The following is a 21,220-nucleotide window of genomic DNA, read 5'->3' as shown; positions in this document are numbered from 1 at the left end:
CTCCAAAGTGACTATGTTAGAATTGTTAGCTGTCTTAAAAGTGCAAACGGCCCCTCAACGGGAGGGGGGGGGGGGGTCGCTGCTTGCCGCTGGGAGACCCCTCAAAGACCTCTGTGGGGTGACGGGGCTGGGGGAGCGCAGCGGGGCCGCGGGGCCCCCTCAGGCCTCCACCTTCCCCCCTCGCCCCCCGGAGGCCGGGGTCGGAACCGAGGAAGGGCGAGGGACAGGGGGAGGCCCGGCCCAGCAGCCGCCGGCGGCCCGGCCCCACGGCGCGGGGGGGCGGTAGCGAGCCGGGCCCGGCCGGGCGGCGCCGCCAGTGCCGGGGCGGGGCGGGGGCGACCGCGGGGGCTGCCGGGGGGCCGGGGCTGGCACCGGGAGCGGAGGTGACCGGGGCTGAGGGGGGGGGGCATCGCCTGGCCGCCCCTCGGCCGGGGAAGGGAAGGGCCGCCGGAAAATGTCCGCCCCCGCCGCAGCGCCGCGCTCGGGGCGGGAAACTCCGGCTGCCCGCCTCGGGGCCGGCCGCGGGCTTCCTGCGGGAAACGCCCGCTCCGCGCCCGGGGCCGCCGCATGGCACGGCCGGGACGGGCCCCGCTGAGGGTCCCGGGGGGGGGGGGACCCGAGCAGGCGTGTGAGGTGCAGGCGGGGCCGTGGGGCCGGGCCCCGTTCGTTCGCACCGGCAGCACCGCGGCTGCTTCCAGCCGGCGGCGCCCCTGAGCCGCTGCCGCCGGGTTTTTTCCTCATGTCGGGGACAGGGCTGGCGTTGGGTGTCGCCTGCGGCCGTGACACCTTGAGAAACGGGGCCAGTGGAAAGTAGCGATAAATAAAACCTGTATAACAAGGGGCGATGTCATGAAGTGTTTTCTCTCACAGGTGCTTAAAGGGCTTTTTTGTTGTTATTTTTGAACGGCTGATAAGCGGCCCTTAGCTTTGAGTCGGGCTTCTCAGCGCTACGAGGGTTTTGCTTTCCCACGTTCTGTGCCTTGGGCCGGAACTGGAGAACCTTAGCCCTGCTTCTGACCATACACGCACTTAAATAACCACGTTGTCGCCTTTCAGGGATATGCGGAGGCTTTGCCGTCTCCAGTTTTCACAGAGCTTTGTTTTACAGGGTTTGTGACGTTCGCGTTTCTGACTGCGGAAGAGAAGGAATTCTGCAGAAATGGCAAGGATTGAGAAAATGAGTATCCTCGGGGTGAGGAGTTTTGGCATAGAGGATAAAGACAAACAGATTATCACTTTCCTTAATCCAATGACTATTTTGGTGGGACCAAATGGTGCGGGAAAAACGGTAAGACTTACGTGATTGTTTTTGTGCGCCAAATAACTCTGAAAACCTTGAAAATACAAAGAATGATTTCAACAGCAAGGTACGAATATTAGAAAAACCTTGCTGTTTACTGTAAATCTTGCATTGGCTTACGTTTATTAGAGATCTACTTATTGTCCTAGGCTTTGCAGTGCACTACTTGGTGTTTTTCATAGGAAATTGATCAAGGTGCTGACTAAAACTGTTTTTGCAAAGTACCATGTTCTCCTGGTACTGGAAAATAAAATGTCATTTCTTATTTCTCTCTCCCCTCATGTTTATCTTATTTGTAAATGTTTGGGCTGTTACTGTGTTTTGTCTTTAGTTTTCCTTGGTTATTCTAAATTGTCATTCTAACTGTATACTTGTTTTTGTTTTCTTAGACTATCATTGAGTGCCTTAAATATGTATCTACTGGAGATTTTCCCCCTGGCACCAAAGGAAATTCATTTGTTCACGATCCAAAGGTAAAAGCCACAGTGGTTAGATTTAGTGCGTGTTTACTTCTGAGTGAAATACTTAACTTCACACAGGGTTGTGATGAAAACAGGGATGCTCAAGTATTAGGCAGATGTGAGCTGACCATACTGTCTCAGGAAAAACAGAGAGCTGGGGGGACTGGAACGCTCCACATCTGGGAAGTCGTGTATTCATTTGGGTGTTGAGAAGAATTTCTCATACTTGTTTCGTTGTTGTCGTTTGTACTGAAGGTTGCCCATGAAACTGATGTTAGAGCTCAGATTCGACTACAGTTTCGAGATGTTAATGGAGAGCTTTTAGCTGTCCAACGATCCATGGTTTGTACCCAGAAAAACAAGAAAACAGAATTTAAAACACTTGAAGGGGTCATTACTAGAACAAAGTAAGTTGAATTTTTTTTTTCCTTCTGTAATGTGAAGATCAGTTCGGGTTCTGTATATTTTATGTATAAGATGAGAAAAATTCATAACGTGCTCTCTGAAGTTCCCGTCTGTGTTTTTAGATGGAAGGTCTGGAGTCCCATCGCTCGATCTATTAGTTGATTCAAAAACACGAACATTTGATAGCCACTATATTAAGAACTATGTGTATCAATTGACTTACATTAATTTGAAAATTGTATTACTGGTGCTCTAGTTTGAGAGTAATGTTGTATGAAATGCATAAGCTTTATTTCCTTTAGCATCATTTTGAGTTTCAGGATATTGTCAGTCCATATTTATCTCCAGTTTCCCCTATTTAAGAAATGTATTCACTTGGCTTTAATCAAGATCAGTCTTACTCCCTCTGGTGGTTCTGCATAGATTTTTTTTTAACATGTAGCAACATTGACTAAAAACATTTGCTGTAAAACTACATGATGAAAATGGTAATTGTAAACTTAAAAATTTGTTGCTCTGTTTTGTAACCAATGCAGTAGAATGTGCTTATACAGATTTAAATAAGTTTTTTGTTTGTTTTTAAAGAAGTTGTAGTAACCGCTTTGTGGATTTTCTTTATCTGTGCTACATAGGCATGGCGAGAAGGTCAGTCTCAGTTCCAAGTGTGCAGAAATTGATCGAGAGATGATCAGTGCCCTTGGTGTTTCCAAATCCGTGCTCAACAATGTTGTTTTCTGCCACCAAGAAGATTCCAACTGGCCATTAAGCGAAGGGAAGGCCTTGAAACAAAAATTTGATGAGATCTTCTCAGCAACAAGGTTTTCCTCTTTACTGGAATCAAATAAAATTAAATAAGAAACTGTCTTCTCTAGTAGTGTAGGTGTTAAAGAAAATGTCTGAGGCATCAGTATTGCTGTATTGCCCATAGGATCTGAAATTTGTTTGTTTGTTTGTTTGTTTGTTTTAAGGTATATTAAAGCACTGGAAACTCTCCGTCAGGTACGGCTGAAACAAAGCCTAAAAGTAAAAGAGTGTCAGACAGAACTGAAGTACCTAAAACAGAATAAAGAAAAAGCACAGGAAATCCAGGACCATCTTAACAATAGGGAAGCTCAGCTGTCTGCTTCTAAAGAGAATGTAAAATCTATCGAGAGTCAGCTGGATCCTTTAAAGGTAATTTGTGTGATGTTTACATTAAGATTTCAGTATAAAACAGCACATAAGATTAAAGAATATATATAAAATATCAAAGCTGGAGGAATTTCCTGATTAAAATGTTATCTAACCTTCTATTCTGCAACAGAATTAAGCAACAAACCTGACAGATGCTGCTCTAATCTGTAAACAGTTATTGGAGGTTTAAAACATTGTCTGTGGAACTGTTGTGATAGCGTTGATGATTCTTTTTTTTTGGTTTGTTTATTTTTTAGCTTAATTTAAAATCTCTTTCAAATTTGGCTGTTAACTGTAAAACTATCATGAATTATAACTAAAGCTAATTTTTTTTTTTCAAAATAATGCTGAAGTTTTACAGTCTAGAGTACAGTATTGTATAGAGCATTTTACTATGGGATTCATAAACTAGTGAGATATTAAGGTCTTTTCCAACCTAAATGATTCTATTATTCTATGATCCTTTCCTTTGCAGTGTTCTCTGGCAGCAGTTGAAAAGAATCTCATGAAAGTAATGTTGCTAGACAACGACGTAAAAGCTCTGGAGAGCAGGAGGAGGCAGATGGATAAAGATAATCGAGATCTGCAACAGAAGATGGAAAAGGTTGCCTTTTAAATTCCATGCTGTCATCCTTTCTGCAGAAAAATTAAAGTCTGCCTTTTGCTACCATGTGAACTGTGTATTTTATTATGCACCAGATGCTGGTTATGAGCACTTCCAAAGCCCTAGTAGCTCATTTGATAATATGAGATACGCAGCTTTATGGAGCAGTATTTGTAGGTAGTTTCTGTGTAATTTGCATGTAAGAATTAAATTGCTTTTTGTAACTGATCCGTCCACCATAGATTAGCTTGCCAGGAAGAGAAATACTGACAAAAGTTATAGTAATAATGCCCTGCAATGTGGAACTTGAAAATACCTACCTCTCACAATATGTTCATGGTAGCCAGCACTTGTTTTAACCAGCATGGAATGTCTTCTGACACTGATATTGTTCATGTCCCTGGAGGGTTTTTTATTTCTTTTTCTTAAAATAGTAAATAGTTTTTATTCTTTTGTTGTGATTGTGCAGGGACATTTAAAATTATTTTGACAGATGAACAAAAATTCTTTAGGATAGTGGTAAAAATTTAGATGAACTTATCAGCATATGAAAAATAGCTTTTTTTGCTCATAGTATGTTTAATTTTTCTTAATATAAGTCTTAGCATAGAAATTTTATATGGGAGGTGTTATCTTATTTTTTGGATTCTGTTATGGTGAAGCCCGTACTGTTTTATTTTTTAACATCATTAGGTCGTTTATAACAGGTTGTTATAAACATTAGGTTGTTTTTAATTGAGTACAGTTAAAAAGCTAAGTTTATTCTGTCTTTTATTTGGTGTACAGGTTTTTCAAGGAACGGATGAACAGCTAAGGGATAGATACCAGAACCACCAGAGGACAGTGAAGGAGAAGGAGAAGAGATTATCGGACTGTAAGCGTGAATTAGATAGAGCCGTTAAAGAATGCCAGAGGTTTAACAGTGAAAAGTCAGAATTACTCGTTGAACGAGGTATGTTAGACTTGATCTATAACTTTGTATTTTTGTTTAAAGGAATTAAGATCTGAAATAGAATTACTGATAATTGAAGGTGTTTGAATGGGACAGACTCCCTGAAATGTGTGTTAGTTTTAGGTCAGTTCCACAACGAGGTGTGGGACTCTCACAGGTAGCTCACCTCAACTCACAGGTAATCTCACCTCAACATCTTTCCCCTGGATTTTTTTTTTAAGTGCGCTTGTTTTGAACTGTAAGGACAACATGAAGTTTGTTTGTTCTTAAGTGTGCCGTCTTCTACAGAAATATTCAAAATTGATCATTACTGATGGCATAAAACTATGTCAGTCTAGCAGTTTACAGCACATTTGTTTTCACTGTCTGAGCCTGTACTTTGTCTCAGTGATGAAAATGTCTGCTAACCAGCTGTGATTGTGTAAGTGTATTCTAACCAAGAAACATGTGAAAGTTGAATCCTTGGCGTTCCCACTGTCGCATGTGAGGGCTGGGGACTAGTCAGAGGGCTTTAGGACAGTACTCTTCTGTATATCATATATTCTCTTTTAGATGGACTGTGGGACTTGCAGTAAAGCTGTAGTAGTTGAAACAGAATATAGGCTTATGTAAAATATGTTTATGTTTTTCAGAATATTTTTAGTTTTAGAGGTTTTCTTTTCAATTTTTGATTTGATTAAAATTAGTGTAAAAACTTACTAAATTAATAGTTAACAGAAACAGTAATATTTTAAGCTATAGCTTGTTTTTAATACTTTAAATGCTTCAGTGTAGAAGACCTTAAGGAAACAGTTGCAATTGACTTTGAATCCTAAATGTATGTTCTCAATTTTTGAGGGTTTATGTTATGTTTTTTTATTTTATTTTATTTTTGTGCAGGTCGTTTACAACTGCAAGCAGATCGTCATCAAGAACACATCAAAATGAGGGATTCATTAATTCAGTCTTTGGCAGCACAACTAGAATTAGATGGTTTTGAGCTATCGCCTCTTAATGAAAGACAGATTACCAGTTTTCACAGGTTATTGAAGGAGAGACAAGCGAGAGATACAGAAACTGCAAATCACTTAATGGTAAGGATTTTGTCATTTTAGGATTGTGTTATTATTCCATATTAGTTACTAGTGTGTTATTAGTCCATATGCGTCTTTATGGTGCAGGGGGAAAATAAATGAAGCCATTTTTTTTTTTCATCTAGTATTCTTTATTATGGGTTGCTTGAACCTTTCTGTGGAAGTTAATTTTGGAACTAAGAGTGGTCATTGGGTGATCTGAATTGCCAAAGCTACTGAACAGGCAGTTCTGCAGATACTTTTTTCTCAACTGCCATCTCAAGCAGGTGGGTTAGTGACACACTAAAAAGCCTGAGGAAGAATTTGAATGGGCAATTGTTAAGAAAACAGGCAACTTTGGTTTGAAGTCATCTTCAAAATGGAGCTGCTATCAGCGAACACTACCATTATGCATCTGCATTTTTGTATTGCTGCATTTTAGCAGGATTTTTTTTTCACATATCTAAATATTTCAATTTCATGCATTATAGTGGTGAATATTTGCATGCTATTGTGAAGAAGCCATTTTAAATGCTGTGTTTTTCCTATGAGTAAATTAATATATTATTGTTCGCTTCTTTCAGAGAGAATTTGCACAAAAAGAAGTGATGAAACAAAAACAGATAGATGAAATAAGAGATAAGAAAACTGGATTAGAAAGAACCATTGATCTGAAATCAGACATCCAAAACAAGAGACACGCGGAACTGAAGAATGTAAAACATGAATTGCAGCAGTTGGAGGGGTCATCAGGCAGAATTGTGGAGTTGGATCAGGAGATTGTCAAGACGGTAAGTTAATGTAACTAAAACAGGTTTGAAATGAAAACTTCCAGTTGGATCATTAAAAAAAAAAAAAAAAAAGCAAGCTTTATGTTTATTCCAAAAGAAAACTTAACCCTGTTGCATTTTCTCACTTTTATTGCCCTCTCTATACTTGCTTTGTTGATATATAGATATCATAAGATTTTTCCTATTTTTCTGGGCCAATCTGAAAAGTGCTAGCACTAGTCAGTGCACTGACTGAAGTGCTGTGCTAGCTACATTTTTCCAGATAACTTGTCTGTGAAATGGACTAGTTACTTGTAAGCATTTTATTCTGTAAAGCACTGTAATACTACAAGCATTTTGTGTCCCGGCTGAACAGTTAATTGTGCCTTTGTAGCCGAATAGTTTATTTTTGTTCACAGTGTAAGAATTTGGTGCTTGAGAGTGTTTCTTCTAGCTTTCTTACTAGGATAATTCCAGTGTAGAATGTTTAGTAGATGCTGAAATACAGAGAATCAAGCTAAATGAGTGAGCTTCTTGAATCTACATCATGTAGTTATGATTTATGTGAAAAGCATGAGCAACTTGGTACAGTACTTTATTTCAGAACTCTGCATCACTGTCTGATTTACATTTCCTATACCAGCATCACAGCCTTTGGCATCTTGCATGCATTCTTTATAAATCCTGAAAGTATTATTCCTGTAACAGCTAATGATACTGCTGCTGGACAGTTCTTAAGAGCTTTTTTTCTGATTTCTTTAGTACGAACTTATTGTCTAATGTAATTACATAAGTCTTCTGTGCTTTTGTTTTTTGTTTAGGAACATGAACTGGAAAAGACTGAGAGGAGCAGCAATGTAGAAGCACTTGAACTGGAAGTGCAAACTCTGCAAAATGAGAAAATAAACCTGGACAAAGTTCTTCGGAAGCTGGATCAAGAGATGGAACAGTTGAACCTACATACCACAACAATTACCCAAATGGAGATGCTGAAGAAAGACAAAGTAATTTTTCTACCATCATCTCATAAGGAAGGGAAATGACATTAATACGGTCCCTTTAAGATTTGTGCATTTTTTTCAGATGTTTATAAACATTTGTATGTAAAGCTTCTGTCTGGCTTTATGGAAGCCATTAACTCTATGAATCCATTGAGTAACGTAAACTTAAACATATGAAAATATTAATTTAAAATGCTTTATTTCCCAAGGCAGACAAAGAGGAACAGATTAGAAAAGTAAAATCAAGACATTCTGAAGAACTGACGTTACTGCTGGGATACTTTCCAAATAAAAAACAACTTGAAGACTGGCTTCATGGCAAAAATAGAGAGATCAATGAAACAAGGGACAGACATGCCAAGCTTAAGTACGTATTATTTTAGTTAATTATGTCTCCAGAAGTATTTATGCAATTAAGAATTTCATTATTGGAAAGTTTAGTATAGTTAACATACTTTTACTGTAATTCATCAATATTTATTTAGGTGTCTGCAAAATGAAAGAAAGCATTGTGCAAAATTTGTTTAATATATAGCCAATATAGTTTGTGCTAGTTAATAAAATCATCATATTTGAAGTATGTCAAAGGCAACACTAAAAGTAGATAACAAAATATTCTAATACATCCTTAATTATTTATACTACCCTAGCTGAATGAATGTGCTTTGGGGGAAAAAAAGACAGTGGTCTTCTGACTTTCTTAGGAGTTACAGAATGGTTATTAACCATATCATGAACTTATGTGTGATTACATGTTCCTGATTTCATTCATTGTAGAAAAGAATATGTCAGAAAGAGTAGGTGACATTAGCACACTACGCAGCGATATGCACTAAACTTCTATAAAATCAAAAAAAAAAAAAAAAAGATTTGAGGTCTAAGAACAGTCCATAGTTGAGAAGTATGGAAGATGAATAGAAGAGTGCTAATTTTTTTTGCTCAGTACATTTTGCTCAACGTTTTTTGTTCAATAGTATCTCATAAGCGTAATTAGGGAAGGAAGTAGGGGAGGAAAAGCTAGTAATATTCTAGAAAGTCTCTTGTACGGATTTGACATTAGAAATTTTTTTTCATCATTAAGCACCTAGAAAGCAAAAAAAAAAAAAAAAAAAGGAATTTAAATGAAACACTTTATGCTGTATTTAGACTAATTGAAAATTTATGCTGTAGATTTCTGGAAAAATCATTAAAGAACTGATGAATAACTCTGAAGGTAATCTGAAATTGGTATTACGGTGTTTTTGTTACTACAGTTTAATTTTTTTTTGTTGCTTTTCTGTAATATAAGAGTTTATGCATTAATGTTTCAGCAAACAACTGGCATCAGCAGAACAACAGAAGAATTTTATCAGTGCTGAACTAAGAAAAAAAGAAGAACAGTTGTCTAGCTATGAAGCAAAACTTTTTGATGTTTGTGGAAGCCAAGATTTTGACAGTAACCTGAACAAACTTCAAGATGAAATTGAAAAAAGTTCAAAACAGCGAGGTAAATTTATCTATAGCTCTACTTTTTTCCTCATTTTAATTGTAACCTAGAGACACTGAGACAATCTGTAGCTTGTGGGTTTTTATATTTGCGGGACAATCAGCATAGAAAACAATTTAAGATTCAGTAATAACCTCCCAGAAGTACTCTGTACTTAAGATTCAGTAATAATCTCCCAGAAGATTCAGAAGTACTTGTTTCTGTTGTTAATTTCTGAGGGATGAGTGTAGTTCAATAAAGTAGAATAATTCAGGTTAGTGGGAAAGTCAGGATGTGATCGAGGGCACCATTCTGAAAATAGGGACAGCACTGAATTCAGACCAGGTTGCTTAGGACCATTTCAGTTTCCTATCTTGATGATTTGCAGTTTATAGTTTTCTTTTGTTTGTTTTTTTAATGGTAAATACATAATAAGTTTAGATCTGTTTATGTACTGTATATTCAACATAAAGTCTTCTGTTTCTTTTTAAACCAGCTGTGCTTGCTGGAGCCACTGCAGTTTATTCACAGTTCATTACACAACTGACAGAAGAGAATCAGTCGTGTTGCCCAGTTTGTCAAAGAGTTTTTCAAACAGAGGCTGAACTGCAAGATGTAATTAGTGATCTTCAGTCTAAGTTGCGTCTTGCTCCAGACAAATTGAAGTCAACAGAGTCTGAGCTTAAAAGAAGAGAGAAAAAACGTGATGAGATGATGGGTCTCAAACCAATTAGGTAAAGTACTTCACCGACCATATCGCTGCAAGCCATTTTCTTTTGAATGCTTGTTTTTTGATTATTGAAAATTTTGTTGACATCAAGAAAGGTTTATTTTCAGGCTAGGCAATTCATTCAAAAATCTAATCACACTTTAATAAAATCTTGATTTGTATATCCTTTAAAAGTACTTTTTTTGTTACTGGCAGGTTTTGTATTGACTTACGATGTTCTTGAAGGAAATCTGTGAGTTTTATAGCGAATTCCCAATGCAGTCTGTGTTTTTCCTTGAGGTTCAGTCAAGTGCAATTCCATCATTTGGGAATGCAGCTCTGTCTCTGATACTGACAATCCATAAAAGATTAGACTGAATTGTATCTCTTATATATTTTTTAAATAACTAAAATATTTTTGAACTTGCAATGTAAAAAAAAAAAGTAGACAATATTAAAAAATTCAGAAGAAGTGCCTACTGTCTCTTCCAATTTCCAGGCTCACTTAATCTGTATTTTTAAAACTACAAAAATTACAGGCAGCCTATTTTGTTGCTGTGTCCCCTTTTTTCTTCTTGTTGTCTCCCTCCAAACCGTAAACAGCTCTAGTCCTAATGAATTTTTGTGTGAGTCTTATTTTTTTTCCTTACCATACAAACAGGATTTAGAGTAGAGTATGCAGTTTCCCTGCCACTGGGTAACCAGAGGCTCTGGTTTCAAAATATTTGAAGACTGTTATTCTGGAAAAAAAAAAAAAAAAGAATTTGTTAGAGGATATACCTCTCCTTCACAAGAGGGCACTCATGTGCAGTGGATTTTAAACCCTGTTTTAGCACTTGCTGTACTTGAGTTGAAAACCAGAAGAGGTTGGTTGGTTTGTTTGTTTTTAGATCTCACCTGCCTACAATGAGGGATTATTACCTTAGCTGGTTATAGAAAATAAACTCAACTGAACGTGGGCAAGGTTAAGGGGATACTATTGGTTCAATTCAGTCTTCCGCTATTCAATCATACCACAGATTTTGCAAACTTGAATGTCTTGAATTTATGCTGCTGCTTTTAACAAAGGAAGATTTATGGATTTGTATTTTATTCAAGGCAAACTGTAGTGGAACTCCAAGAAAGGGACATACCAGACTTGAGGAACAAGCTGCAGACTGTAAACAGGGATTTTGCACGGCTGAAGGGTGAGATAGAAGAGCAGGAAACACTCTTGCACACAGTTTTGTCTGAGAAGGAAGGTGCTAATGCATGTTTACAGGACATAACGCTAATGGAAAGGTACCAGGTATGCTTTGTAATTCCTTTCAATATATAAAACAGTACTTGCTTGCTGTACATGTAGTTACTCAATAACATCTAAACTAAAGCCTGTTGTTAAGCACTAATACGGTAATAATAGTACTTTACTCTTACTTTTAGGCTGATATTAGGGATGTTGAAAGAAAAATTGCTCAGCAGGAGGCTAAGTTGCTAGGGGTTGATTTAAGTAGAACCGTTCTACAAGTAAGCCAAGAAAAACAAGAGAAGAAACACTTATGGGATACAGGTAGGTCATACAAACTGATGTTTCGTTTTTATATTGAAAATAACCAAACTTGCTGCCATCAAAATATAAATTTTAGTTTACTTATTTTATATTCTGAAATAACCGTATTCTAATAGGTTTTGGGTTTTTTTGGTTATATTAACTTAGTTTGGAGATAGATTTGTTATAAGGAAGACAGTAACTGTTGTTAGTTATAGATTAACTGTTTCACTGTGTGTGTATTTTCATCTACAGTTACTAGTAAAATTGAGTTAAATCAAAAAATCAAGCAAGACCAGCAAAATCAGATTCAGCAGCTTAAGAGTACAGTTAATGAACTTAGAGCAGAGAAACTTCAGATTTCCAGCAGCATGCAGCGTCGTCAACAACTGGAGGAACAAATAGTGGAATTAACCACTGAGGTTCAGTCCTTATGTAGAGAGATTAAGGTAGGAAATAATTACTAGCCCTTAACTATGTTGTCCTTGAAAAAAAATAATATCCAGTAATATTTAACGTTCTGTAATCCTAGTAATTCAGATGCAGTTTTAAATTTTTGTCCTGTTATACTATTGCATATCTCTGGGAATTTTCAGCACTTTATTTAATACAAGGTTTTTTTCAGAATTATGAACAACATGTAAAAAAAAAAAAAAAATTACCCACGTGACTGTTTTTTTGCACTCGAAAAATTGTTGATCTTTGACAGAATGAGAAAATAAAAAGGACTTTCTCCAACTGCTTTTCAGGAAGCAAAAGAACAGGTATTTCCACTACACGAAACTTTAGAAAAACTGCAGCAAGACAAGGAGGATCTAATTAATAAAAGGACTGCAACTAATAAAGAAACACAAGAGAAGGTTCGTTTGCATTTGATGTAGTTGGGAGATAGGATTACATGTTGGTTTTGGGGCATGGGTGGAAGCCACGGTAATGAGTTGACTTTTAGGAGACAGCAATTGCTTTACCTAATGCTTTAGATTTGTGGAGTTTTAGGGAAGAAAAGAAACATAACCAAGTCAGGAAATCAACTCAGTTGTAACGAACTTTTGGTGGTCTTATCAAAAAGCTTCTAGGGACATTTAATGATATTTAGTGACCTGTGGTACTAAAAGCCCTATCTAGTAGATCTAGAGGAACAGCAAGGACGGTTGTGGCCTTTCCTTGGCAAGAGACACTCCTGTGTTTCTCAGGGCAAACAGCCCTTTTATGTAAGCACAAATGAGTGATTTACTGTTTATTTTGGAAAACAGTTTCATGGTAATAAGGAGCATCTGGATTACAAAAGCTGAAGTCTTCTGTTGGTGAATTAAAGGGAGTTATGAAATGAATCGTACCTTAAAAATAGTGTTATCCAGTTATCTTTTATACATGTCATATCAGTTCTTGGACATCCGACTGCAATTCATGTGAAATCTTTTCGCTGCAGATAAATAACATAAAAGAGAAAGTTAAAGATATAAACAAGTACATGAAAGAAATCGAAAGCTATGTTCAAGAAGGAAAGGAAGACTACAAGAAGGTAACCTAAAAAACAATCAATAAAAAGCTGCTTTTAAAAGTGTTTTTGTATATAAATAATATACCTTTTTATTTTTGTAGCAAAAGGAATCTGAACTTGATGAAGTAAACTCTCAATTAGTTGCCTGTGAGAAACAGAAGGAAAAGATAACTAAAGAGATGGAAATTATTCGACAAGATATTGACACTCAAAAGGTAAGTTTATTGTTTTATCATACGGTATATTTTGCATTTATACTTGAAGTGATTTCTGGCATTGGTTTAAGTCCGTCTAGGCTCATACTGATACAAAGTTTGTCTCCTGTTGATGTACTTAATGAGTTGTTAGTCGGAATAGCTGCTATGTGTGCATCAGGCTGAAAAAAATCCTGCGATTTACATATGTAAAAATAGATGCATTTTAGAAAAAAAAGTTATCTCTAAATACAATTTTGTGGTATTTCCAAAAGGGGTAAGTCTGTTGTGATAATAACCAACGTTTTCAAAAGTAGCTTTGTGTGGAAGATACCTATCTTCTGAAAGAAGACTGCTGTAAGGTGTTTCCAATTGCAGGTACCAAAAGTTGTTAGTCACTCCAGATTTTGTTGTGTGCTTTAAATCGTTATGTATGTATTTCAAACTCTATTTACATTCTTTATAGGAAAGATATCTTTCCCCACTCCATCCCACTATCTTACCTGTAGAATTGAGAATAGGGGACTCTGTGAAATCTCACCCCAAATGACTTGCCCCATTTGAACCATTGACTAATATTCGCACACAGGATCACTCTTATGTTCACCTATGACAATAAATACTGTGAATATTATTTCAGGTTGAAATATGAAATGATAATTCTGATTTGCATTATACTAGGTTTCTGTTGCAAAATAAGTTCTTACTATGATACTTTTCTGTGCTGTCAATTGTTTTATGCTTGTAGCAGGTTTTAGAGTTGTGCAGAGTTTATACTTTGTAATTGAGAATCGATATATTGAAACATCATAGAACTTCTTGCTTTCTGTGGAGACAGATACAGGAAAGGTGGCTAGAGGATAATCTTACTTTGAGGAAGCGGAATGAAGAGTTAAAAGAAGTTGAAGACAATATAAATAGACTTATGAAGGAGATGGGAGAAATGAAAGTCCCGCAGATGAAAAAGTAAGCATTTTCAAAACACAGCAGCGTGTTTTGCATAAGAATTCACTAAATATCTGAATATAATACTCGCTGTGTTTTAGTGTTTCCTGTGTTCCTTGTGTGTACCTTTCTCCCCATTCATGTAGACTACTTCCTCCCTCAAACTCATGTTTGCATAATGTCCCCATGACAACATAAATGACTCAGTGAAATTATATAGCTCTAGCTACAAATACATACAATTATATACCTGTTCAAATCTAATCCATTTGTTTTAAAGACTTCCACTGTTAAATCTGTATTTAAAAAGAAACTGATGTCTCTGGATGAGAGTTTTATTTTCAGTCTGCTCAAATAGGTCTCAGCAGCAAATCATTTGAGTATTTTAATATTAATTGTTTAGATAATAAACACTGCTGGAAAGGAATTATCCTAATTCAGCTTCTTACATGCAAACTATTTATTTAGCTTTCTAGATGCTACCAAACTGTTCATTGCATTTTTTTCCTCAGTATCCTGATGTAATTCCTGCAATTAAATCAATTTTATATCGCTATGTGGTGTCCTTCGGTCTTTGATAGGATTAATGAATATTAGTCAGAATGGTGACTTAAATATGTTTTTAAAACTTAATATGTTATATTGCTTATAAAAACAGTAAACATATGTTTAAATATGTTTTTAAACATATTTTAATTATGTCTTAGTTCCTGTGGCATGAATACTGTAACTTTAACTGTTGCAGTCTTTATAGATACAATAGAATGAGCTGCTAACATAAACTAAAAATTAGAACCTTGACTAAAATATTGTGAAACACTAAATACAGAAGTCTCATGTATCATTTGTGGTTTGACAGTGAACAAAAACAGTTAGAGGAGAAAATAGAAGCTCTGAAAAGAAACCATCATGTTGCCCTTGGCCGACAGCGTGGATTTGAGGAAGAGATTGTTCGGTTTAAAAAGGAACTTCGAGAGTCACAATTCAAAGATGCAGAGGAAAAATACAGGGAGATGATGATTGTTATGAGAACAACGGAGCTAGTGAACAGAGATTTGGACACTTACTACAAGGCTCTTGATAAGTAAGTACTGTCATATGAGGATAATTCTTATTTTTTTCAGTCTTCATTACTACCTTGGTGCAAAAGCAACTTGCAATTTCAAACTTCCTGGTTTAACTTTTAGAAATAGTAAATTAATGTAACTTAGACGTACATAATTATTTCTCTTTATAAAATCAGATATCTAAGTATTAGAATGTTGTACCTTGTTATGTTACTTTTATATTCATTCCGAAAGTCCAGTTGCAGTAGCTTTTTATTTTTTTAATGCCTCCAGAAGAAACTGATTTCTAAAAGCAAAGTAAATTAATGAAAATGTGCTACAAACTGCACAGGGTTGTTAGAATGTAGGAACTCTGTTAGGTATATAGTGTACATAAAATAAACGAGCACTGTCAATGGTAGTGACTAGAGTTTAATATAGCTTTAGGTAAGTTCAGCGATCATTATTGTTTTATTCCCAGTTCTCCGTAGGACCCTTTTTGAGTACTGGTTGTACATGTTAGGACACAGTTTGCAATACAATTCAAATTGAGAGAGACAATAGAGAAATGAAGCCAACACATCACCATTGTTAATCATCAAAGATTGTTAACAAATACGAAGTAAAACATACAGTGCTTTTCCCTTCTCCCCCCCCTTCCCCCCCCCCAATGCATATGTTCATTTATAATTATGGAATTGCAATGAGCTAGTTGCAATAATACGAGGTTGGTGCTCAGTGGCAGTTAGAAAGAAAAGTTGAGTATTAGGAACAAAATAGAGAAAGAGAGAGAAACATCTGGCCACCACAGAAGCTACAAATTCAGAATAGAATTTTGGTCTCCTGTATTAAAAAGGACATAGTGGGTCTAGAAAAAGGAGCACAGAGAGCAGTAATGTAGTTAGAGGTACAACATAACTGTCCAAAAGAGAAGCCAAATAGATTAGAAGTTTCCATGTTGAAAAAAGGTGACTGAAAAGGGATGATAAAGGTTTCTTAATTTCTTGAATAGTGTGGAGAAGGGGAAAAGGGAATGATTGTGAAAGTACCAAGCAGTAGTTTGAAATACAAGGTAGTACTTTTTGTGGCAACACATAATAAAGCAGTGGAACCCATAATTCACTGGTATATTTGGAGGCTAAGCTCTAAATGCATTTGAAAAGATCGTATGAATTCAGAAAGACAGGTCTCAAACGCTATTAGATGCAGAGGTCTGGAGGACCCTGTTTTAATTGTTTTTAATGATAAAATAAATATATTTGGTATTTGAATTTAAGCCAATCCAAAATTTATTTTGTGAAGATTTAAATTGTTCAGAGCATGTGTAATTCTTCCCTTTCAGCTTAAATGGAAATGCACTCCAAGAATTTCCCTTTTAGAATTCAGAGTCTTTTGTATGGTATCAAATCATCTATTGTTTCTATTTAAGGCAAAACAGGAAATCAGTCTTGTAATTTCAAGAAAAATAGATAAGCATCACTTATTGGTAATCGTCTGAAAAATCAGTGAGACGAAATGTTAACTCTAATGGCCAGAGATTGAAAGCTGTGTATGTAGCTGGGAAAAGCAACATTTGTATGCTCTTCCGTGCTATCTGTTCATCTTTGTTGATTTAATATTTACAGGTTTTTGTTAAATATTAATGAAGAATGCATTATTGGGTTTAATCAAGTAAATCGTAGAAAATGCTTTACTCATTCTTCAGACTTAACGAATCATATTAGAGTTGAGACTTCAGTATCCCTCACAACAGGTGAAAATAATTCCTGTGAAAGGAAGGAGGTGGGAAAAGTGTGTATATATATAAAAAGTCAGTTTCAGAATTACTTTTGAATACTGCCATATTTTTGGAAGAAAAACATTGGCAGAAAGCAAGCAAGCATTTTTTTTTCCTTACGAAGCACTATTTGTTTAAAAAGTTAAAAATGTAGCACAATGTCCTTTTGGAATGCTTTTACGAGGAAACATCTATTATCGAACTAAAGACATGTAGACATGATGATTTCAGGATATCATGTTGAAGCAGGGAAACGAAATAAAAAATTATTAGTGACATCGTATGTTACTCTTGCCGCTGAAGAGGAAGGTAGCTCTAATCATAACATCTGTTTAGGTGATTACAAATTAAATTCTTGGTAGAGAATTCTCTGCTCCAAGAAAACTTCACTGGCTCTCCTTTCCTACTGAGAGTCAGTTATCTGCACCGCAGGGTCGGGGGGGACTCTGGCAATGAGTAACGCTGTTTTTATTTTGGAAGGCTTTAATATCAGATTCTTCTTGGGGGTCTGAAAATATGCCTTACACATAAATCATAAATCTCCTTTAAAAAAAAAAAAACTTGATCTTTATTGAGTGACTGATTACAAATCATTTTGTCTTTATTGCTCTCCTACTTCTTGAGATGGAGTTGTTTGTGAGAGTAGAAGTATTCATATAACAGAGTGTGTTTGATCTTTGTACATTTCTGCATTCAAAATGAACTAGTAGTTATTGCATTTTTAGTGAAAGTATTTAGAGAATGAAAAGCGAGCTCTTGCCTTCCCTAATGCTCCTATGAGTCCATAGCAGTCCATGGTTGCACCCATAAAAATCTGCATTTTTTTTTCTGTAGAGCAATAATGACATTTCATAGCATGAAGATGGAAGAAATCAACAAAATAATTCGTGACCTTTGGAGAAATACCTACAGAGGACAAGGTACATATGGTTTTGTTTGTTTGTTTTTGTAGTTTTGTCCGTATCAATTTTATACCAAGTACTGCATAGTGAAAAGTGTTTGTTCAAACTATTGAAAATCCAGGATATGAAAATGGTTGGTTCCATTCTAAAGGCTACATCTGTTGGTCCCCACTACAGTCTCCTTTTTATCACATCTTATGTGGGTAGTTATATGATAAGTAGAAGTAATTTTCCCTTTTCCATGTTTTCTATAGTTGATGTTTCCTTGAGTCAGGGGAGTTGCCAGGGCTTATTTCTTCAATTTTGGAAAAAATTAATTTCAAAGTTTTATCTATTAGTAGGAGTTATGAGTAGGTTTTTTTTGTAGTTACTGTATGTTGTAGCTCTTAATGATGTTTAATCCAATGCTATTTTAAAGATGTTTTGATAAGGGAAAAACTGTTTATTTTCCATTTTCAGATATTGAATATATAGAAATTCGCTCTGATGCAGATGAGAATGTTTCAGCAGCTGATAAAAGAAGAAGTTACAATTATAGAGTAGTAATGATAAAGGGAGATACAGCACTGGATATGAGAGGAAGATGTAGTGCTGGGCAAAAGGTAATATAGCATTTTTTTCTTGTACGTCATAAACAGGATTCTGGAAGCTGCAAGAGTGACACATCGTAAAGTGAATCCGGTGAAGAAGTGGCTCCAACTCAGATTTACAATTCTGTACATCTGACTGCATCTGGATTATGCTGCCAGTATGCAATATATGATTGGGAGCATCTGAACCCTATTTTGGGGTGTCCAAATTCCTTGTTTCAGTTGGCAATTGGTCTGAGTCCCTGTAGGTGTGAAGGGTTCAGCTTCGCTGCCTTCTCAAGTTCATCTAGTCTTTTTCTTGCTAGTTACAACTGAAGTTCCCATAGCTGTAGGTCTATTAACTTGCTCCTGAATTTTTTTTCCTTCCTGAGGGCTGATCCTTTGTCATCTTTTCACAACTGTGTCTGTTTTGAGTACCCTCAGACTTCTTTTTTCCCCAAATTACACTACTCCCACCTCCTACCGAATATAACTTTTCAGTTCATGTCACCAAAAAGATGGGCATAGAAAGTGACAGAAATACAGCCGGGACTGCTCTTACTGGTTCTCTGCTGGAACAATTTCTGCCCATCCGTTGTGCCTTCTACAACGTAAAGAGAACACCTGGAGAACTCTCCCCTACACTTCAGGCTCACAGAGCCTGTTGCCTTTGCACAAGGCGCCAGTGACTACCTAGGCCAAGCACACTGTAATTGTGAGGGAGATACCTTCTCCTTCCTCTTCTGCAGTGGGAGCTGGAACTCTTTGGCTCCCTTTCCTCTGCACCAGCTGAAAGGGCTATGGTTGCAACAGATATAAATCTCTTTGATAACGAGGAAGAATTGCTATTATCTGGAGTAATATCTGCCTACTTCCTTACCTCCAAGAGTAGCAGTTCTCACTGCGTCACATACTGCATCAGAGTTTCGCTGGCAGCCAGGCCTTCAGCTATCTCCTCACTTTTGCCTGACAAGATGGTATTGACAGTAATAGAAAACGAAATCGAGGAATACAACAAGACAGTACACGGTATTTTTAAGCGCGTGCAGCAATAGCAGCACCAGTGGCTTGAAAGGATATTCTGTGAAAAGATGCATGCTGTATTGTTGCTTGAATGTGAAAAATGCTGTCAAATTAATTCCCACCTGAGTGTAGAAGTGTACTTGTTTTGAAAATTCCATACTAATATTGGGGGAAATCCAAAACGTCTTATAAAACAGCAATATAGGCAAAAAATGTCTTCTCCTAAAGTAGTCTAGGATGTTATGCTAGAGTGCTATGTAAATGAGAGTGAAACTTGTTCACAGTTTCTTAGCTTATATTCTGAGAATTATTCTTTGATCATGAGCTATGATGCCAGCAGTCATGATCTTTGGAAAGTATTTTTTGTAGCACAGTTTCCATCAAGTGTTCTGTAATTTTCACTAATTCATGAGATCTAATAAAGACGCAATTTGTCCTGCTAATACAACACTAGTATGTGAGCTGTTAAGACTGCTATCTTCAGTTTTATGAAGGAGTCAGGAGTTCCGTATTTCAAACTGACTGCACATACAAATTTCCACCATCTCCCTGCTAATAGGATGGGGTTTCAACAGAGTATAGGAATAACGCTGATGGCAATGTGGTAACATCCTTACCTTGGGCTGGAATCCTGAATTTCAATAGCTCCAGGATTTTGAAAATTTGACTGCTCAGGTATGTTTCCAATGTTGTGTTGTAGAAGGGATTTTTCAATTCAAACCTGAAGTTTTAATATATTTTTTTCAAATCTAATTAGTTATAATCATTTTGTGAATTATGTAGACTTTAGTCACAGTTTGTAATGGCACTTAAAATGTTACGCATAGTTTCTCTATAAACACTCTGAAGAGTGTTTTTTCTTTTTCCCTTAGGTGCTTGCTTCTCTTATTATTCGTCTGGCTCTAGCAGAAACGTTCTGTCTCAACTGTGGCATATTGGCACTAGATGAGCCTACTACCAATCTTGATCGAGAAAACATTGAGTCTCTTGCCCATGCCCTCGTGGAGTAAGTAATCTCTTCTTGTGAAGCTTGGCTATTTTTCAATTTTTAATGTTAGTGATTGGTGTTAGGAAGTGATTTTTATTTTAAGCTGACCTGTCTTTGTTGACATATGCTGATATACATGCAAAGCAGTAGCTTTAGATTCCCTTTCCTTTATCTGGAAGAGGAAAAAATAATTTGTAGGTATTTTGTTGTTGCTGTTTTTCTTTTTATATGGGTAAAAAGAGGTGCTTATCTACATTGGATTGCTTGACATTCATATTGTTTTCAATAGTTAAATGTTTTTGTACAAGTTCACTAAAACTAGACAGCAATATAGATTGAGTTACACTGAATAATATCTCTTTGTAGGATAATAAAAAGCCGCACAAAACAGCGTAACTTTCAGCTTCTGGTGATAACTCATGATGAAGATTTTGTTGAACTGCTGGGCCGTTCTGAATATGTGGAAACCTTCTACAGGATACGGAAGAACGATGACCAGTGCTCTGAGATCATGAAATGCAGTGTCAGCTCCCTTGGCTCATATGTTCATTAGCATTTCAAGTAATTGTGTGTTATAGACTGGCTTAGCTGCCAAACTTAGAGGTCAGATGAAGGCATCTGAAAATGTAGCTCCTTCATATCATATCGTATCATGAAGATTTTAGCTCGAGTCTGAAACTATTACATTTTTAAACTTCATATCTCTGTACTTATTTCTGCATCTGGGTTCAAGTATCACCATGAGTTGGGAGAACGTAAGTGAATACGGGACAGTTAACTTTTAGATGTATTTTATATTTTAAAAGTGAAAATAAAGTGTTGTTCTTTGTATATGTCCTGGTCTGCATCTAGATG

At 36.6% G+C, this 21,220-nt stretch overlaps 2 protein-coding genes across 5 annotated transcripts in view; one reads left to right on the top strand and one right to left on the bottom strand.

Moving 5' to 3' along the window:
* The window catches only part of IRF1 (interferon regulatory factor 1), a 36,416-nt gene extending 35,865 nt beyond the window's left edge, over positions 1-551 (bottom strand). Inside the window, exon 1 of the mRNA XM_080555447.1 lies at positions 548-551. The gene's annotated coding sequence lies outside the window, so the exon portion shown is untranslated. The remainder of the gene's footprint in view (positions 1-547) is intronic.
* RAD50 (RAD50 double strand break repair protein) lies at positions 273-21,196 on the top strand. Of its 4 annotated transcripts, none has more exons than XM_080555442.1 (26): positions 273-383; positions 1,109-1,288; positions 1,690-1,773; positions 2,017-2,168; positions 2,799-2,984; positions 3,135-3,339; positions 3,815-3,943; positions 4,730-4,895; positions 5,775-5,968; positions 6,532-6,738; positions 7,539-7,721; positions 7,928-8,085; positions 9,029-9,204; positions 9,680-9,917; positions 10,991-11,180; positions 11,315-11,441; positions 11,676-11,869; positions 12,170-12,280; positions 12,850-12,942; positions 13,023-13,136; positions 13,954-14,081; positions 14,920-15,144; positions 17,718-17,803; positions 18,245-18,387; positions 19,937-20,052; positions 20,250-20,384. In XM_080555442.1, the coding sequence occupies exons 2-25, from the start codon at positions 1,160-1,162 to the stop codon at positions 20,042-20,044; spliced, it is 3,726 nt and encodes a 1,241-aa protein (XP_080411568.1). In that variant the 5' UTR covers positions 273-383; positions 1,109-1,159; the 3' UTR covers positions 20,045-20,052; positions 20,250-20,384. The 4 variants fall into 4 exon arrangements, with proteins under 4 accessions (XP_080411568.1, XP_080411565.1, XP_080411566.1 ...); XM_080555439.1 differs by lacking the exon at positions 19,937-20,052 and adding an exon at positions 20,732-21,196 and having other exon boundaries at positions 274-383; positions 20,250-20,383; XM_080555440.1 differs by lacking the exons at positions 273-383; positions 19,937-20,052 and adding exons at positions 548-870; positions 20,732-21,196 and having other exon boundaries at positions 20,250-20,383.
* The last annotated feature ends 24 nt before the right edge of the window (positions 21,197-21,220 follow it).

This window comes from Anser brachyrhynchus (assembly GCF_964034855.1).
Source record: "Anser brachyrhynchus genome assembly, chromosome: 14".
Taxonomy (NCBI): Eukaryota; Metazoa; Chordata; class Aves; order Anseriformes; family Anatidae; genus Anser; species Anser brachyrhynchus.
This window is presented reverse-complemented; position numbering and strand designations above follow the sequence as displayed.